We start from the raw sequence: 20,823 nt of genomic DNA, 5'->3' as shown, positions 1-20,823 counted from the left end.
GGGAAATTTTAGCTAAAGAACAGAGCATCTATGACGTTATGATAGGTTTTGTTTTTTTTTTGCAAATATTATACATTAGTTCTGTGCAGTTCTGGAAAGCAAGACAAAAGAAAAAACAAACAAACAAAAAAAAACTGCCAGCTGCACGAGTGTAAGAGCAGATGTTTACTACTAAGTCCCGGCCCATGAATTGTGCTCAATACATTTTTTCAATAAAAGATTGTCTGCATGCATGACAAATGAAAACCAGTGAGTGAAACTTCCAGGGAGACAGGTTTTTGACTCAGTTTATCTTTCTAATAAATTTGAGTTACTCAAAAATTAAATGGACTATTCTAGAAAGGCAGTGAAATTGTCTACTACTGGGAGTGAAACAAGAGACAAAGGACTATTTTTCAGGGATGTGATAGAGAATATTTATTCATTAGATAATGGTTAGGCCAGACACTCTAAATCCAGCTTTGGAACTCTAAATCCAAGGGCCTCTAGACACACACTCGGGAGAAGTATAAACAAGACTCATGATATCAGAGAAATCTTCAAGAGGCATGTGTTCAATGGCATGTTTATTAAACAAATGCTCACGACAGATTTTTCACAACAGCAACAAATGTTATTTCATGACATCAAATATCACTTACTAAGAAAAAAAGACAATCACAACAAGGTTGATGGATTTGGATTTTTTTCTTGTTTTCTGTGGGGGTAAAGCCAGTCTCCTCACTCGTTTTCCTCTGTTTTCTCTTCTTCAAGATCACTCGATTTCATTTTCTTTACCTCCTCTCTGGCTAAGTGTCCCCGGAAGGCTGCCTGGATTTTGAGAGCAGCATTCTCTTCCATGTCCTTGTCTTCTTCAGGAGATTCCTTCCCGGAAAGGAGAACAAGTAAGAGACTTTTAAACATCCCCCATATTTTGATGCCATAAAAATAAATGCCTAAATTTAATCGATTTAGGGATGTAACCGTTGAGATGGGTTGCTTCCTGAGGGGATTTTACATACATACCACCACGTTGGATATGCACCAAATGCTGTCCCTGTTGTTTAGTCACTAAGTCATGTCCGACTCTTTGCGACCCCAGGGACTATATAGCCCTCCAGGCTCCTCTGTCCATGGGATTTCCTAGGCAAGAATACTGGCGTGGGTTGCCACTTCCTTCTCCAGGGGATCTTCCCAACTTAGGGACTGAACCCTTGTCTCCTGCACTGGCAGGCAGATTCTTTACTGCTGAGCCGCCAGGGAAGCCCACAGGGGTACCAAATAGTGAACGCCAAAATAGTAGGCATTTTGTTTTGTCAATTTTTGATGTGTCTCTGCAATAAAAGATTGCTGTCAATTTCTTCCCTCCTGAAATAGCTCCTATTTAACAGCTTCTTATTTAACATTTTTTGGTGGGGGAAATAACTCAGAATCCTTGAAACAGGGTAAAAATGCCAAGAATAGTAAGTGTGCTGTTCAAAAGAATGGTGATTACACAAAATGGATTAAAGTAAATTCTCAATGATTAGCTAATCAGAACCATATATTTAAAATGAAATGCCACAGAGGAATCTATTTAATGTGACAAAATCAGTTTTAACATGATTAGTTGAATTTTTACATATAGTTTCCTTCTTTAAAAAAAACAGGCATAATTTACAGATAGTGAAATGCACACATCTTGGGTGTACAGGTCAATAGACATACAGCTTTTAATATATTTTTTAAATTTTAAAAGTGATACATATACATTTAAAAACTTAAGTACAGTGGTAGTGAAGGTTTTCTCTGTCTTACAAAGTTCTACACCTAAGAGATAACTGTTATTATAGGTGAAGTAAATATAACCTTATAAAATTTCTCTATATATCAAATGTAATCTTATGGGTATATATTTGCCTTTTTATTTAAAGAAATGAGATCATGCTAATCACAATGTTCTACAACTACTTTTTCCATGTGACAATGAATCTTGCCTCTCTTTTTCTATGTTATTCACTACATAATTCTGCCCACTTTTTAATGGCACCATTGTATTCCATTGCATTGATGTACTTTGATTAATTTACTCATTTTCCTATTAATGGATCTTTGGGCTAATTTAAACCCCTTCTCCCCTGATGACAAACAGGCAAATTCAGCTCTTGAAATTTATTAAAATGCAAACAGATTGGTATAAAATTCTCTGAGATGATACCCTAACATGGGCAAAAGAATTATGCTGAAGTCAGAAATCAATGGGACCAAAATTCAAAGTCAAAAAATCTCTGTAAGAGCATCTAATTAGAGATGTAAGGAAAGGATACTCCCTCCCTTATTTCCTGACCTCCCAGTGTATCTTGTGCTCATGTTAAGCAGATGGAGTTGCACTGAAATGAATTATAAAGGTTATAAGGAAAACTCTCACCCCACTGGGGAGGGGGATGCCCATTTTGGGGGTCAATTATTGGGTAATTAACTGGGACATTAATATATTAAAAGAAATTCAGAAGTCTGGCCTTTAACACTGTAGACAGTGAGTTCTTCTCACTAGGCTTGGTCCTCTTGGATCTGGACAATTAAGCATATAGACAGTGATATGTTTATAGTAAATGTTTAACTGGCTCTTCAGAAAAAAACAGTCATCATCTGTAGTATTTATGATGATCTTAATACTCCCACTATAGCTGATTTCAAATATCAAAGTGATAATTTGGAGTGGTGTAGATATGTGCACAACTGTCTCTTAAGAGCTAGCTTTAGCACATTATTGAATATAAGCATTTTGAAGGTGGACAGAGCCTAACCCACCATTGCTTGGATGTAGGCCATCAGGCAGAATTTTGTAGAGTGAAATTCATGGAAGATGAGTAGGACTCACTGAGTGAAGCCATTTAATTTGACTGTAATAAGTAATTCCCCATGAGAACAATTTCCCCATAACAAATTTCCTTTGTTATGTGTGAACCTTTGCCACTGTGTAGTGGGAACAGCCTTGATTAGTGAAAAGTTCCCCGAGTGGAAGAGGAATCTGAAAGATCAAGGCTGAGACTGTGAATTGGGTCTGTTTGTCTCCTTGGGGAGATTTTTCCCATGATAATCTTGGAAAATAAGATTTTCTTTATAAGGGGAAGAATAGTTTTCTTTATAAGAGGCAGGGCTAAAAATGATCCAGCAGTTAGTACATCACTGTTGCTAGTTATCTAGAAAGCAAAATCATTATTTTCAGTTCAGTTCAGTTCAGTCACTCAGTCATGTCCGACTCTTTTCGACCCCATGAATTGCAGCACCCCAGGCCTCCCTGTCCATCACCAACTCCTGGAGTCCACCCAAACCCATGTCCATTGTGTCGGTGATGCCATCCACCATCTCATCCTCTGTTGTCCCATTCTCCTCCTGCCCTCAATCTTTCCCAGCATCAGGGTCTTTTCAAATGAGTCAGCTCTCTGCATCAGGTGGCCAAAGTATTGGAGTTTCAGCTTCAACATCAGTCCTTCCAATGAACACCCAGAACTGATCTCCTTTAGGATGGACTGGTTGGATCTACTTGCAGTCCAAGGGACTCTCAAGAGTCTTCTCCAACACCACACTTCAAAAGCATCAATTCTTCGGCGCTCAGCTTTCTTCGCAGTCCAACTCTCACATCCATACATGACCACTGGAAAAACCATAGCCTTGACTAGATGGATCTTTGTTGACAAAGTAATGTCTCTGCTTTTTAATATGCTGTCTAGGTTGGTCATAAATTTCCTTTCAAGGAGCAAGCGTCTTTTAATTTCATGGCTGCAATCACCATCTGCAGTGATTTTGGAGCCCAGAAAAATAGTCTGCCACTGTTTCCACTGTCTCCCCATCTATTTGCCATTAAGTGATTGGACCAGATGCCATGATCTTCGTTTTCTGAATGTTGAGCTTTAAGCCAACTTTTTCACTCCTCTTTCACTTTCATCAAGAGTCTCTTTAGTTCTTCTTCACTTTCTGCCATAAGGGTGGTGTCATCTGCATATCTGAGGTTATTGATATTTCTCCCGGGAATCTTGATTCCAGCTTCTGCTTCATCCAGCCCAGTGTTTCTCATGATGTATTCTGCATATAAGTTAAATAAGCAGGGTGACAATATATAGCCTTGATGTACTCCTTTTCCTATTTGGAACCAGCCTGTTGTTCCATGTCCAGTTCTAACTGTTGCTTCCTGACCTGCATACAGGTTTCTCATTATTTTAGCAATATGGATAAGAGACTGGATTAATATTTGAAGTATAATTTTAAATTGAGTGAAGTCATTTTTTTTTTGTAGGAACCCAACAGTACATGGAAAATATAACTTACTAAGGCTGTCTTCTCTTTCACAGATGTCTGAGAATTTTCTTTTCCAGTCTCATGTTTTTCAGGCGATTCTTGCTCCTGGAGAGAGGGGAGAGGTCCAAATAGGTAATGTTTCCAAAACAATAAAGTCTTGGATCAAACTCTTTAAAGGTGATTAAAGATTAAATTATTGATAAGTACTAGAAATTAAATACATATTTTTAAACAAGGAAAGCTGGTTGGATAAAAAAAGAAAACTCTCAAGGGAATAGCATAAACAAATATTAAAGACCAAGGAACTGGTTAAAAAAAGTTTGACCTGCTTTTGGAATGTGTGTAATTTTGTTTTATATTAAAAACAAGCAATTGTCTTATACTAAAACTTCATATGATGCTGTAATGAACCTTGAACAAAGAATAAAAAAGAGATGCCAATAGTTCCTCAAATAGGAATGAAATAAATCCTATTTTGTTCCATAATGTGAAGCCAAGTAGACTTTTTAATGAAGTTTGTAAATTAAAAACTAAGTCAAAGAAGTAAGTTTTGCTGTGGGGAAGGATTTAAATAGAAAAAAAGGAAACCAGTTCTATCTTGACATGGTTACCGAAATCTTCCTCCAGAAGAGCAGCATTGTTAATTCACAACCTATGGGAAGAGCTTCTTTAATTCATAAAACATAAATTTAAGGACTTATAAGCTAATCAAATAAAGCCTTTAGAATTCAAAAGAGAAGAAAAAATACTCTAAAATTGCTATGTGACTTAAGATTAAAAATTTTTCAACATTATTTCTTTGCTTTCAATAAAACAGGAACACAGAAAATCAAGTTAGATGGAAAAAAAAAGAACACCTCTATGTCTGGCAGGCACAAATGGATGGAACTTCACTTTTGAACTCACAGAATAAGTCTCAGTGGGATTTGCCCAGAAAATCCCCCAAGTCTACTCTGTAGCATTATCAAAATTTGACCTTTGCTTACTAATTCTAGTACCTGATGATGCTTCATGGCTAATGTATTATCACAGTTGCCTAAAGTAGTGTTTCTCAGACTACATCCAGATTCTGGCGTATCTACAAGTTACTTTGTGGGTCTTGTTAAAATTTAACTTCTGATTTGGTAGACCTGGGGTAGAGCCTGAGATTGAATTTCCACCAAGTTCCAAGTTGGAGCCAAAGACGCTGGATCACACATGGCCTTTCTCAACCAGTGTTTCTCACTGGAGTCACAGAACATAGAATGCTTTAAGTGATTATTTTCTCAATTTTCCCAAGGATGGTACATAAACATAATCAGTCTAGATACAAAGGAGAGACATTGATTCCTGACATGCAATGGATGCCTTAGGCTTAGGGCTTAATTATTTCGAGGAGCCTCGGTTGAGAAAGACTGGTTCTGAGAATGCTACTGAGAAGAAGACGGGTTCAGACTGAATAGATTGGTTTAATAGAGAAGGCTCTAGATCATCTTGAATTCTAATCAGTCTTTTGTAAGATATCAACAATAATGAATAATTGTTTTATTTTATGTGTTTTGTTTTATTTTATTTTATGAAATAGCATTCATTAATTCAACCACTGTTTATTGCACATCTGCTATTGATAAGCACTGTGATAATAACATTTGCACAATAACTGAAAGTAATCATTCTATCTCTTTCAAGTAACATTTTTCCTGTTGATCATCTGTAAATTTAAGCTAAGTATGGTACATGATTCAGATACCTTAGAAAAGAATTTATTTCCAGAAAGAATAGCACAATTAAAAAGATTTCATAAGATATTTGTAATGCCTTTCACAATATTCATGATTATGGGCAATCCCAAGGATCTCTGTATTGGAGACAGAGAGAAGTATTAATCAAATCCAAAAGCTTATTGGGACCATACCTTGAATGCATGGTTGTTATAGAAGCGGTCATCAACCTTAGCCCCCCATTCTGCTGGATCAAAGCTGGTTTCTAAATAACAAAAATATAAGTCCAGACTTACTTTGAAGTTCATTAAAGTAAATGCCGACTAGTAACATAAAATGCTTTCTTTTTGAAATTATAGGTCCTTTATTTACCCTTGAAAATTTTATTGACATTGTACAGAGCCTAGTGCTGTGGATATAACCAGTGATGATGATGAATTAAACACCAGATGAACCCTTGAGGATGTTTAGAAAGGCAGTTAAAAAACCTACTTGATGCTTTCATAGAAGTTATAATAAAATGGGAGTGGTAGAGAACAAATGGCAATACTTAAATATCAGTATAGAAATGTATTACTATATACTTATAGAAACTTATTATGTATTAGTAAACATAAGGAAAATGTATAAAAATAAATGGTGAATAGTGAGGAAATTTGGAAAAATGAAAGAGGGGAGAAGTTTTTTCTTAAAAAAAAAGTAGGCATATTATGTAGTCAGGTAGACAGAAATATTTATATTTAAATAGAATTTTTCTTTAACTTTTCATTATGAAGTATTTCAGACTTAGAAAGTAGAGAGAATAACAAATTTCCAAGTGCACATTACTCAGATTCAATAATTACAAGCTCATGATTGATCTTATTTTATTTGTAACTTCATTCATTTTCCTGCCCTTTCTTCTGATTATTTTCAAGCCAACCCCAAGCATCTTATGATTTCATCTATAAATACTTGCATCAGCATGCATCTCTGAGATATAAAGCCATAATGCCATTATCATAATAACATAATAGCAATAATTCCTTAATACCATCAAATATCCAAATTCCTCCCATTATCTAGTATTGCTTGTGCTCAGCTGCTCAGTCGTGTCCCACTCTTTGCAACCCCACTGACTGTAGCCCGTCAGGCTCCTCTGTCCAGGGAATTTTCCAGCCAAAGCTACTGTAGTAGGTTGCCACTTCCTACTCTAGGGGATCTTCCCAACCCAGGGATCAAACCCATATCTCTTGCATCTTCTACTGAGCGACCTAGGAAGCTCCATTATCTAGTGTATTTTTATTTATTTATTTTTACTGTTGATCTGTTCAAATCAGGACCCAAACACACAACCTTTTGCAGTGTCTTTTAAATCCCTTTTAATTGAAACTTCCCTATCTCCCACCCCATATTTTTTCCTTGCCATTTATTTATTGAGGAAATTAAGTCATTTTTCCTTTGGAGTTTTCCACAGTTTGGATATTTCTAATTCCATTCCCATTACGATTTTTTAACAAGTTCCTCTGCCTTTGAACTTCCTGTATATTTCCAGTTAGATCTACAGGCTTGATCTGATTCAGGTTTGATTTTTTTTTTCCCAAGAATACTTTATAGGTAGCATGGTATAATTCTGTTAGGAAATATATATCTGGTTGTTTCTCTTTTTCACAGTTTTTATGGGCCCATTGATGACTCGCTTAGATAATTTCTTTAAGGATTGCAAAATGGCAGTGTTCTAATTTGATTATTACTTCTCTATTTCTGGAGTATGCAAGAAAAAATACTTTACCTATTTGGTTACTCTGAAATACAGTTCTTACAGTAAAGGCAGGTTAGAGGTTTGACTATTTACCAATTTTTAGATTAATAAGTAAGTTCCTTAGGATCCTCTCAAGGAGTTTTTTGTTGTTGTTTGTTTTGCTTTCCAGTAAATAATTATGAACTAATTAACAGTTAAGAAATGGAATGAATTTCAGTCCCCTGCATTTATTCATCTTGCTGCTGTTGCTAAGTCCCTTCAGTCGTGTCCGACTGTGTGCGACCCCATAGACGGCAGCCCACCAGGCTCCCCCGTCCCTGGGATTCTCCAGGCAAGAACACTGGAGTGGGTTGCCATTTCCTTCTCCAATGCATGAAAGTAAAAAGTGAAAGTGAAGTCGCTCAGTCGTGTCCGACTCCTAGCGACCCCATGGACTGCAGCCTACCAGGCTCTTCTGTCCATGGGATTTTCCAGGCAAGAGCACTGGAGTGGGGTGCCATTGCCTTCTCCTTATTCATCTTACTAATGTTCTAATTGTCCCAAATTGGCCAGTATGAGCTTATTCAGGTGTTCAGATGTTCCTGAGTCCTATGGAAACAACTCTAATAATCTTTGATAGCTTTCTTACTTTCCAGTACAACAAGGTGATGAGGCTAATCTTGCATACTTTCTGGTCAGTTCACGGGATTGGTTGGTTCTCCAGGAAGAAAAATTGTAGTTAGAAGCCACAGTCTAGGGACGAAGGGCTCACTGATACTGGGCTGGTCATTGTTTTGAGACCTTTAAAAAAGTATATAGAGCTAGAAAATAATATTGTCTTTTTTTTAAAGAGAAAATACACCATGAAGTCACACTGACACTTTTCAATTCAAATTTAGAATTATGGGAGTTTATTAACTTCTTTCATTTTTATATTTGTATGTACTTTTTCTTACATTAAAAATCCTATTCCTAATACCAATAGGATAGTTAATTATTTGCTATGTCCTACAATGTATAAAAACTTTGAAATAACTACACTGTAATATTATTAACAGTGATAAATGAAAACAATTTAATACATTTTTTTAAACATCATTTTGTTTTTAGGCTATATCCATCAGGAATGCACAAAGCACTGTGTTATAAAGTAACATGAAATAATTCTTTTTTCTGTGGTCATGTTACCCATTTAATACTAGTTAGGTCCATTTATTTCATTTTACTTCTAAATTTAGAAATTGCTGAACAATTTTAATTCTATTTTTATAACTATGTTAAACATACATGATTTGATTTAAGATACAGTCAGAGAAGTCTAGCTTCTATGCTATTCCCTCCACTCTTCCTTCTCCTGGTTGGGGTAAAAAATAATTTTTAGAAAGATTTATTCTCCATTTAAAAATATAAGTGAACAGTTATGTATTCATATCAATACCTCTGTTAGATAATTGGTACATACTAAACATATTTTCTTCTATCTTACTTTTTTCACTTAATATGCCCTGAAGATCACTCTATAGCATCATAGAGATCTTCCTCATTTCATTTTTGCTTGTTTTTTTATAGCTGCACGTTTATCAGTAGTGTAGACTTACTCAAATTTATTTTAAAAAATCCCCGATGATGAATATTTGGGTTGCTTCCTCAAGTAACAATACAATGAAAAGTGAATAAAATACAGGTCAAATGTAAAAATAGATGTAATTTGGTAGATATTGCTAAGTCCCCTCCTTGGGATTGTTATCATTTTGCATCTCCTCCAGCAATGTATATGAGTGCTTATTTTCTCTCTAGTGTTGCCTACAATAAATTGGCACACTTTTGGCTTTTTGTCAACTTGATGAGTGGAGTCCTGTTGGTGGGTGGTGGAACTTCATTCTAGTTTTGGTTTGGGCTTCTGTTATTCTGTTATCATGGGTTACTTTGAATACATTTTCATATGTTGAGGGTGAGTCATTTACACTTGTTTTTGTGCAAATTGTCTGCTCGTATCACTTGCCCATTTTTATTATAAGGTTGTTGTTTTCTTCTCATGATTTTGACATGCTTTTTATTCACTACATTTATTAACCCACTGTAATAGAACTTGCAAACATCTTTTTTCTGTCATTTGTAGTTTTCTTTTCCATGTGGTGATTTTTGTGAAAGTAAAAATCTATTTCTATGTTGCCAATTTTGTCAATATTTTCTTTAACTGCTTTTGGATTTTTAAAGTATAGTAACTTAGTTAGCAAAAATTTTTCCTCTTTTATGTTACAGAGAAATTCAGCCATGCTTTCTTTCAGTATTTGTATGGTTTCATTTTTAAAAATATTTAAATCTCTGATCAATTTGAAACTTTGTCCTGGCATATGATATAAGAAATAGATTCAATTTAATCTTTTAACATCTTTATCTCAAGATCATTTGATAAAAGCCCACCTTTTCCCTAGAGGTTTGATACCACTTAATGTCACATACTAAAACATTTCCTGTCACAAAAAAATCTTCAAGATTAAGATGAGTTATTACCTATGAGTAATGCTGGCAAGGGAATTCTTGCACTCTGTGAGAGACTAGGCTAGAGGACTCTTTTCTGTCTTTTTGGAAAGGCTAACTTCTGATCCTTGTATCACCTTGTTTATATGAGTGGAAACGGGTGTGGCACTTATATTTTTCAAAGTAGTTTTACCCATTTTTTATTAGTTAGAAAGTTTGTATTCTGAGACCATTAATCTGAATCACCAGTTACTTTAATTATCATGATCTGGCGACAAATGACTCACATGGTTTTGTAATGGGATGTTTCTGAGGTCTAAAATCAAATAAACAAAGACTTTTTAGTCATGAGTTTGTAAAATTAATGTTATAATAAGAAAATTAATGTTCATTGCAGTTTACCTCTTACTCTCAAGGATTTCTCTTAATTGTTTTTTTAGTGGCATTTAAGTTTCAGATTGGGTAACAAATATTTACACTGACCGGAAATGGAAAAGACCAGCAATTCCGAAAATTGGCAGAGATTCTGAGCTTGGTTAAGGTAGAGCAAAGAGGAGAAGGAGGTGGAGCTATGTAGTGTGTATGGGTTGTTTCAGTTCAAGCCTCAGGTAGGTTTCCTCCCTCTGTAAAATGATTAAAATGGAATGTTTATTTGCTTGTGACTATTTGTTTCTTGTTGTTGTTTAGTCACTAAGCTGTGTCTCTCTGCGACCCCATGAACTGTAGCCTGCCAGACCCCTCTGTCCAAAGGATTTCCCAGGCAATAATACTGGAGTGGGAGCCATTTCCTTCTCCAGGTGATCTTCCTGATGCAGGAACCAGCGTCTCCTGCATAAGCAGGAGGATTCTTTGCCTTTGAGCCACACCAGGGGCACCTTTACTACTCTGTTGGAATACTATTATCAAAAGTAATGACAACAGCTTAAACAAAATGGTTGTTCTAGTCAGCATTTTTAATAGAAACTTAATAGTTGAGAATTTGGAAATTTTATTTATGGAAGTGAAGAAACTCTGCTTTGGCTCTCAGCCAAAGAGTTAGCATGAATCTTAGTCTTTGGACAGTATGGGACCTTGGAAATATAGAAAAAGAATACAAATTACTTTCCCAAGCTGGAAGTTCACTTTTCAAAGCAGTTTTTCTCTGTACTTTTATTGAGGAACAGTTTCATACACCCCTGCGAATACCAACTTATTTAATGTAAGGAGTATAACATTTTTTTTTACAGCACTAGAAATACAAAGCAGGTCTGGGTGATAAACTGGTAACCTTCAATAATGTGAAATAATGTGATTCAAGGCACCCGTGTGTGTTCTAAGCCACTCCAGTCGTGTCAGACTCTTTGCGACCCCATGGACTGTAGCCTGCCAGGTTCCTCTGTCCATGCGATACTACTAGAGTGGGTTGCCATGCCCTCTTCCAGGGGATCTTCCCAACTCAGGGATCGAACCCGTGTCTTTTAACTCTCCTGTATTACTGTATAAAGTTGGGTACTTTACCACTAGTGCCACCTGGGAAGCCCCCAAAGGCTGTTTCAAATAACAAGAACTCTTAGTTGAAAGCTCCCTGCCTCATAAAGGATTTCTGTGGAATGACGCTGGTCTTAAACAAGTCTCACCATAATCAAACGTTTAGTCTCTCTCTTTTTTTTAAAGCCTATTTTTATAAAGCTTACTTTCTCTTTTCTCTAGAAGATTCTCAAAATATGCTGCGGCAAAAGCTGGTATATTGTCCGGCTGCTCCCTCAGAATCTCGCGTGTGAGCCCTTCAAGAAGATTTCCAAATCCTTGTGGAATTCGGTACTGGGTGTTGGAAAATGGAATCGACATCTCCTTGGGAGGAACTGTCTACTGTACCTAGAGATGCATGAAAGAGTTCTGTCTTTAAATTTGTCTCATTTCACTCAGATAATCACAACTAAGACCACAAATTATTTCTGAGACCCCAAATTTCTGGACTTCAATCCTTTCCCCCCCAGTACAATCCAAGTCCGTCAATTTCTTCCAAAGAGTTTTGAAATTTTCATTAGAACATTAAAAATATTTAATAGGTGAAATCATTTTTAAAAAATTACAAAAATCACAGATTTTCACTATGATACTAAGTACTTTCTCCTCTCTCCCTTTAAAAGAGTAATTTTTCCTATCCCACAGTAATTTAGAGAATGATTGCTAAAAATTCATCTTAAATTGCTGAAAAAAACCCTGTTTAAGGTCTTAAAAAAAAAAAAAAGTAAGTCATTGAAACTACTCTAGCTTGTCGAATGAATATGTTTCGGACTTAAGTAAGTCGTTCCCCTGGCTTCCACTTCTGAAGTAAGACCTAGGGTGCCTCGTCGAAGCATCTCTGTATTTGTGGAAGAGGCAGTGGGGCGAGAGAGCTGGGGGCAAGGTCACGACATAGCAATTCCAGCCTCAAAAGGTTTGGGATTCTTACTTTTTTGTTTGTTTGTTTTGTTTTCTCTCTTAGCATACAAGGGCCAAGATAAGGATAGATGCTAAGCAGCGGGTTGGGCTACTGAGTCTGCAAACAACTCTCAGGGACCTGGCCTGTTTGTGACAGCGTCACTGCCGAATAAGCCCGGAAGTCGTGGTAGGGGTCTCGGTGGGGGTCTAGAAAGCTTAATGAGGCCGAATCTGTGGACTTTCTTCTCCTTCTTCTTTTTTTTTTTTTTTTTTGACGGAACAGGAGGTGAAGCATTGAATCATTGGTTGTGAGAGGAAGAAACCCTGGACCGATACGGGGAGTGGAGGGCGGTCGGAGAGGGACCACAGGTCTACTGGGGGGCGGGTCGTCGAGGATCTGGGATTTCAGACTCGCAGAATGGACTACTGGGTTCCCAGCCTGTCCTCGGCTTCCCAGATTGCGGGAGAGGATCCTGAGACGAAGGGAAAAGGCGAGGTCTCTATTTCGAAGAGGAAATGGGGTAAACCGCCTCACCTCTTCGTTCTCTTAGAGCTGGAGTCGATGGTTCCGGTTGTTTTTTCTCGTTGCCGGGAAACCGTTTCCTCCTCCGTCCCCGCTCCCTCATTCCACTACGGTGGCCGAAGAGAGGCACGGGCCCCCCGGCGGCCGCGGACGGCTTCGCGGACTTCTGGCCTGGGAAGGGCGGAGTCAGACCTTTTCCGCCCCGCCCCTCGGCCCCGCCCTCGCTGGCGTCCATGCCTCGAGGCCTGCGCGGCGGGAACGGCTTCTTGCCAACATGATTGCGTCGGAATTTGTCTTGGGTCTGGTGCTACGGTTATTCCTGCAGGCCCACGTAAGTGCAGGTGAGGCGGCCGCGCTCGGCCCGACCCCTGCCCATCCGTCGGCCTGCGAGGACTCCGAGATTCCGCGTCCTCCGCAGGACCGCCCCCGGCGCCTGCTTCTCTAGGTCGGGAAAGGATCCCCGGGCAGGAACCGGGTTCTACGGCCCAGGCCTAGGTTGCAGGTGTCTGCTGGGCCGGAACCCCGGCCCGTCTGCTTCCTCCACTCCCTTCCACCGCCCTTATGACGCCTCGCGTGGGGCAGCGAGAGCGTTCGGTTTATCTCAGGAGGGGAGGCCTAGGTGTGCCCAGACCGATGCTCTCAGGGTCTTTAAAGAACTGCGGGGGAACTCGAAGGGGAGGGGGAGAAGCTAGTTAGATAATATTTGGAAACGGGTGACTGAGTCATCCAAAACGTTTCAGTGCTGCCCCCTCAGTGGTACCGTTGGGGAAGGTTTGCCCCGGGCTGGATTCCTTGGGGGAATTAACTTTTACTAGTTTAAGTGGTGATGATGGCTAAGACAGACAACCCCCTCACCAGCTCGGAGTATTTAAGACTCAGCTTTGATTCCTGCTCGCGGGCATTGATAGTGGGATAATAGCCGTTTTTTGGGGGTAGGAGGATGACTCATTTTGACTATTGTCCTGGTCATATCGTGTCGTTTGACCCCGGGCTGGACGCTGGGTCACAGAAAGAAAGTTTAAGTGGGAGAACAGACTGCGTGCAGTAAAGGCACTCTTGCTCTGTGTATGAATCCGCAAAGTACATAGATGAAGACAAACTGCAGCTCATAAGTGGTTTTCGGGGCTTAACAAAGGCATAAACGAGCACTCTGTATCGTTTCCTGATTCATCCCACACAGTGACCTTTGAGTCCAGTATATGAAGTGGGGAGAAGGGAAAGAGGGCCATTATTAGTTTTTATGTTAAAGGCTGTTAACTTTAACATCAGTATTTTATTTATCTTTGCCTTTGGGTCATATTGTTACATAACCTTAATTAACAATGTCTTTATTTTTTTATTCATTGATGCTCTAGATTTTCTTTCCTTGGTATTTGGTTGCATATCCGAACTTCTTCAAATCATTCCCTCTCTTCCCATGTTTATAATGTAATATTTGAAATGTACATGAATATATGTAGCAGTGAAGCAATAAAATGAACACCCAAGGGTTTTACACACAATTTAAGAGGTAGACTGTTGCAGTGTTATTGAGACTCCAAGAATATTCCTCCCCAAGGGAGCTACTAGTTCTTCACCAGAAGTAACCACTGCCCTCATGTTGTCAGTCTACTTTTAATGACTACTTTTAACATCCCAGAACACTAATTCCTGTTTTTCTACTCTGACACCAAAATGAAGAAAAAATTGAAGACCTAAAACAAAAAAATTCAAATGTTAAATGTCTTGTAGTTGACAAAAACAATGACCAGTCCCACCACCTTTCTCGTTCTGTTTTGTCCATTGTTCCATTCCTTGGTAATGTACCACTGTCTACTGTTGTCAGCTTGGAATGTGAGCTTTATAACGACAAGGAATGTGACTTTTCTTTGCTTTACTACCAGTATCTAACTGTGGCAGAGTAGTGATTGCAGTTATCTTGGAATCAGGTGGCTTGAGTTCTTGTCCTGTCCTGAACTACCTGTGTGATTTGGGGCCAAAGAAGTTTAACATCTGTCATGTGTCTAGTTCTCTGCCTGCCACAGTTAAGCTCCCCAGTAGAATGTAAGCTTCCTGCTGGCAAGGAATTTTGTCTGCCTCCCTCTCGCCCCCAACTTCTTTCCCTGTTGTATCCTCAGTGCTTAAAATTGTGCCTGGCACATAGTGCATGCTAAGTCACTTCAGTCGTGTTTGACTCTTTGCAACTCCATGGACTGTAGCCCGCCAGGCTCCTCTGTCCATGGGATTCTCCAGGTAAGAATACTGGAGTGGGTTGCCATTTCCTTCTCCATGGCACATAGTCAGTTCAGTCGCTCAGTTGTGTCCTACTCTTTGCGACCCCGTGAACCGCAGCACACCAGGCCTCCTTGTCCATCACCAACTCCTGGAGTCCACCCAAACCCATGTCCATTGAGTTGGTGATGCCATCCAACCATCTTATCCTCTGTCGTTCCCTTCTCCTCCTGCCCTCAATCTTTCCCAGCATCAGGGTCTTTTCAAATGAGTCAGCTCTCTGTATCAGGTGGCTTAAGTATTGGAGTTTCAGCTTCAGCATCAGTCCTTCCAATGAACACCCGGGACTGATCTCCTTTAGGATGGACTTGCAGTCCAAGGGACTCTCAAGAGTCTTCTCCAACACCACACTTCAAAAGCATCAATTCTTCGGCACTCAGCTTTCTTTATAGTCCAACTCTCACATCCATACATGACCACTGGAAAAACCGTAGCCTTGACTAGACGGACCTTTGTTGACAAAGTAACGTCTCTGCTTTTGAATATGCTGTCTAGGTTGGTCATAACTTTCCTTCCGAGGAGAAAGCATCTTTTAATTTCATGGCTGCAATCACCATCTGCAGTGATTTTGGAGTCCAGAAAAATAAAAGTCTGCCACTCTTTGAACTGTCTCCCCATCTATTTGCCATGAAGTGAACATAGTGGGCAACTTAAAATATTTGTTGAAATAATACGCAAACTATTTAAAAAAATTATCTAATCTAGTTGGGTCTCAGTCTGTTGATCAGTAAATAACATGATTCTACCCTAGGGTGGCAAAGATCCTTTCCATCTCTCAAATTCTGTAACTCAGAATAGAGTCGTGCACAAACAGTTTCAACGGATGTGTGTGGTCAACAACAGACTAACTGAGGGGTTGGGGGAAGGTATTTTCCCCCGACGTTTGAGAAGGTGGCTGCACACACCCAGAACCCCTCATTTGCATGATCTCATACCTGCAGCCAGCCCCCTCCAGTATTCTTGTCTGGGAAATTCTGTGGACAGAGGAGCCTAGTGGGCTGTGGTTCACGGGGTCACAAAAGAGTCTGACATGACTTACTGACTAAACAACAATAACGCCTGCAGCAGCCAGTTTTCTTCAATCCCTTCCCTACCCCATCCTCTTTCTGCTTAGCTCTTAGGCCTTGAGTTTTCAGGTTTTGTTCCATTTGAAGCACTTACCCAAGACTAGGCCTTCCCACGCATGCGCCTCTTCCCTTCCCTCCAGCAGGCTGCCAAAAGTGCTTATGCAATTCTAGACTGTTGTAGTCTCCTCTTAGAGCATTTTGCTCCTGGTAGCTGTGCATCTCCAGCCTAGTGGGTCTTCTGGATGATCTTTGATTGTCATGTAGATTTTACGATGGAACAAACTCCTAAGAGAGAGCTGAGGATGTCTAAGGACTGGGCTGTTATTTGAAGTGCAGGACAAATAGGCCACCAAGTCTATGTAGGAGACCCATTAGTGATACTGCCCTGTTAAGTATAGCCTGAGGGGCTGTCACCCTTTGGAGCTTCCGGGGAGAAAAAAATGTCAACTTTGTTAGTTTTGATTCTCTTTCCTGCCTATCATTTTTATTTAAAACACTTGAAAAAAAATCTTAATTTTGTTAATTATTTTCTTCTAGGGGGTTTTGGTCTGTTTTCTTCAGATAAAGTGGGATGTAAGTGAAAAAAAATTTTTTTCCTTCTCATTAAGTTTTGATGAATTCACTGAGATAATTTGGATAGATACTTGTTATTAATAAAATACTTCGATATAGGCTGGAGCTTAAAAATAGGAATGATCTCGTTAAAGTGAATTCTTATTCAGCCTTGTTAGTGACTGTCTAGAATAGAATCCACAGTTTCAAGGGCTCTTTCTCTTTTCATATAATTTAGCTTGCAAAATGGGCGAATTGCAAGGAAAGACCTTTGGTTCAGACACTTTGACCTTCTCTCTCTCACTAACCCTATTTTTTGCATCTTAATTGGTTTGAATTTACCTTAGAAGCAGTCAGACTTGTCACATAAACTCATAAAGGTTTATTTAGAATTTTCAGTGGGTTGTCAAAAAAACACAATAAGGAGAGTTATTTGAGGGAAATTGACACTGAGAGAATGGAAGAGGGGAGATAAAGAGTGGAGGGAAAAGATTAGAAAGGGCTGTGATGGAGAGAGGCAGCCTCTTTATTCCAAGCTATGAGGAGTGGGAGTGGCAATAGAAAGTAGGGAAAGGAAGTGGTTTATTTTTCTCATAAATACCATCTGTGAGAGGCATAAAAAGAGAGTGTTTGGTGATTTTGGGGGGAGGGAGTCAAGCGTTAGGGCCAGGCCTGAGAGCAAAGGAACATGAGGAGCTTTGAAGGGGAGGAGGCACATATTAAATGGGTTGTCCCAGGCTCTTTGAATTTCCCTTACTGGTCATCTTGTTCTATGATGCATACTGCTGGAAACTGTCCTTGTGATGCTGCTTACCTAATTAGGAGGAATAAGATCTGGTTTTAGAAAATTGAAAGGACAGGGTAACTTGGAATTCTCACGTATTAAGACTGCGTGTTCCTCGCTGTTTCACCAGATTCAATCTGGCACTGAATCTCTCCAGTGATGCTCGTCTAAATATTTGCTGGATTTTTCAGATGTTGGTTTTCGCTTTGCTTCGTACGTCGATGACTACATGGTGCTGCAGAGGGAGCCTGCAGGGGCAGTGATCTGGGGTTACGGCACACCCAGAGCCACAGTGACGGTGACGCTGTGCAGGGATCAGGAGCCCATCATGAAGAAAGTGACCAGTGTGAAAGGTAAGACAGGTCAGCCTCTGTTCAGCTTTTGTCTTCTTCTGCCACCTGCTGGATGATGTGAAAATGAATGCTAATAGTCCAGCTCAGGTTACCCATCCATCCATCCATCCAAGTTACTTGAGTATTTACCATGTGCACTGAGGATACAAAGGAAAATAAGACCAAGTCAAAGTCCCTGTCCTCCAGGATCTCGTGCAGTAATGGGAATAGACACCAAGCCATATAGTGAGTGTGGTCAGTGCTGACGGGAGGTGGATATGGAGTGTCATGGGATGCAGAAGAGAAACACCTCAGGTTGGATGGTAAGGGAAGGTTTCCACTGGAAGTGACATTTGAACTGAATCATGTGTAAAGGAGAGGTCGCTGTACGGGGAGGGTTAAGAACCTAAGCCCTGGGATTCACCGTTCCCATTCAGATCCTGTTTCTTAATGGCTATATGCCCTTGGACATTTTATTTAACATCTCTGCGTCACAATTTCTTTATTTTAAAACAGTGATAAAAATAATATTTAGGCTTATTTTGAAGATTAAATGAATTAACACATATCAAGTACCTCGAACAGTGCCTGGTGCGTAATAAGTACTGAATAAGTGTTAGCTGTTGTTATTTCTGGGCTTCCCACTGGCTCAGTGGTAAAGAATCTGCCTGCCACTGCCGGAGATGCAGGTTCAATCCCTGGGTCAAGAAGATCTGCTGGAGAAGGAAATGGCAACCGGCTCCTGTATTCTTGCCTAGGAAATCCCATGGACAGAGGAGCCTGGTGGGCTATAGTCCATGAGGTCACAAAGAATCAGTCATAACTTAGTGACTAAACAACAACAACATTGTTATTGCTGTCATTATTATTATTATGTTATTTAGTCAGTCACTCGGGTATTTACTGAGTCACTACTAGGTGTCAGATACAGGGTTAGGTATTGGTTATCTAGTGATGAGCAAAACAGAAAAGCTTGGAGGCTAGGGGAGGAAACAGAAAAATAATAATCAATTACAGTGAAGCGTGATGCCACAGTGGGGAAGTATAGAGTGCTGTAAGAGTGCTTAGGAGGGATAGTAAACTTAGTCTAACCATCCAGGGTCAAGAAGATCCCCTAGAGAAGGAAATGACAATCCACTCCAGTGTTCTTGCCTGGAGAATCCCATGGGTAGAGGAGCTTGGAAGGCTACAGTCCATGGGGTCGCAAGAGTTGCATGCAACTTAGTGACTACACCACCATGACCTGCAAGGCTTGTTTTGAAAGATGAGCAGGGCAGACCCAACAGAGGGAGCAACCTGGGCAAAGGCATGGAGGTGTGAGTGAGCCCGGGTTGCTGGAGGAGTGACAGGCAGGTTGGTTTGTCTGGATCACTAGGGTGTGTGATGGTGGATGGCAGGAGATAAGGCTGGAAATGGAGGGAGGCTTGTTTGTCATTTCCAGGGAGTATATACACTACTTTGGGTAGATGGCTTTTAAGCAGCAAAAGAACACAACCAGATCTGTATTTTAGAAAGATTACTCTGGCTGCTTTTACTCTTACTCTTACTGGGGAAGAAGAGTTGGAGACGGATGAAACGAGAAGTAGGTGGGACCTGTTAGTAGGCTGTTAGGATATTCAGGCGATAGACAGGGAAGGCCTGACTCCAAGTAGTGGCTGTGAGCATGTTCAACAAGGTGAGAATTAGCAGTTAGCAGACTTCATGAGCAGAGAGGTCATACAGAGGAGTCTCTGCCTAGAAGAGAGAAGGATGTATTAGGTAGTGTGTGGAGGAGCTCGAAGTTCCAGGATGCAGGAAGGCAGGTTCAGGGCTGGGTCAAGTGGAGACCTGGTTGTATTATATCTCAGTTAGAGGTCTCTCTACAGCTATGGGATGTTGAGGTGAGAGTCAGACAGGTGAGGAGGCTTCTCTGGGGTGGGTGGTGGTAATGTGGGGGTTGGTGGCTTGATAAGGGACTTGAACATACATGTGACAGCAAAGCTTGTGAAAATTTTATTGGCCCCTGAAAACAAAGACCACCTGATTAGTTTTGTCAGTGTACAGGACCAATCTTCAATCCAGAGTGATGCAAACGCTGGTGCAGACTTTTAATAATTCATTTCCAGGGCCTTCCCTGGTGGCTCTGGTAAAGAATTGCCTGTCGATGCAGGAGACACGGGTTCAATCCCTGAGCAGAGGAGATCCCACATGCGATGGAGCAGCTAAGCCTGCGCATCACCACTGTTGAGCCTGTGCCCTAGAGCCCGTGCTCTGCACCAAGAACAGCCGCCACCATGAGAAGCCCACACACGGCAACTGGAGAGTAGCCCCCATTTGCTGCAACCAGAGAAAGCCCTCACAGCAACGAAGACACAGGACAGCCAAGAATAAAAAAAAAGAATGCATTTCTTTCAACAAACATAAAGAAAGTATGTACTAAGTACTAGGCATAGGTGCAAGGTAAGTGCTTCTGGTTCTTGGGTTTTAACAAGACTTTTTAGCAGAAGAAGCTTATTTGGTGAAATTCAGAGAGCTGAAAGGGGAACTTAAGCTGATTGAGAAGTTGTTCTCTGTTAGATATAAATGCTGTTGGTGACTTGCAGGATATACTGAAAATGAAGAATTTGGGAGACTAGTAGTGCTTTCTTTTAGTGTTGTGTCATCTCAGAAATAAGCCGTATGGAGTACAGGTAGTGGTACTCTCAGTAAAATGACGTTGACTTAAAGAGCTAAAGAATTGATGCAGTTTAATTA

General features: G+C 40.0%; 2 protein-coding genes across 4 annotated transcripts in view; one reads left to right on the top strand and one right to left on the bottom strand.

The window, feature by feature from the left end:
• Positions 1 to 549: 549 nt before the first annotated feature.
• On the bottom strand, positions 550 to 13,268 carry SPA17 (sperm autoantigenic protein 17). Its single transcript, XM_006057645.4, has 5 exons — positions 13,097 to 13,268; positions 11,832 to 12,012; positions 6,152 to 6,222; positions 4,288 to 4,362; positions 550 to 864 (listed from the first exon to the last, which is right to left on the bottom strand). Exons 2-5 carry the CDS (start codon positions 11,983 to 11,985, stop codon positions 721 to 723), a joined length of 444 nt encoding a protein of 147 aa, XP_006057707.2. The 5' UTR covers positions 11,986 to 12,012; positions 13,097 to 13,268; the 3' UTR covers positions 550 to 720.
• Positions 13,261 to 20,823, top strand: part of SIAE (sialic acid acetylesterase) — a 37,526-nt gene continuing 29,963 nt past the window's right edge. For 2 of the 3 annotated variants that reach the window (XM_045165826.1, XM_025286327.3), the window contains exons 1-2: positions 13,261 to 13,415; positions 17,950 to 18,111. In XM_045165826.1, the coding sequence (XP_045021761.1) occupies positions 17,988 to 18,111 (124 nt within the window). In that variant the 5' untranslated portion in view covers positions 13,261 to 13,415; positions 17,950 to 17,987. Of the gene's footprint in view, positions 13,426 to 17,949; positions 18,112 to 20,823 lie in introns of all 3 variants that reach the window. The other variant, XM_006057641.4, reaches the window with a different exon arrangement.

The sequence above is a fragment of the Bubalus bubalis genome, chromosome 5 (assembly GCF_019923935.1).
Source record: "Bubalus bubalis isolate 160015118507 breed Murrah chromosome 5, NDDB_SH_1, whole genome shotgun sequence".
Lineage (NCBI taxonomy): Eukaryota > Metazoa > Chordata > Mammalia > Artiodactyla > Bovidae > Bubalus > Bubalus bubalis.
This window is presented reverse-complemented; position numbering and strand designations above follow the sequence as displayed.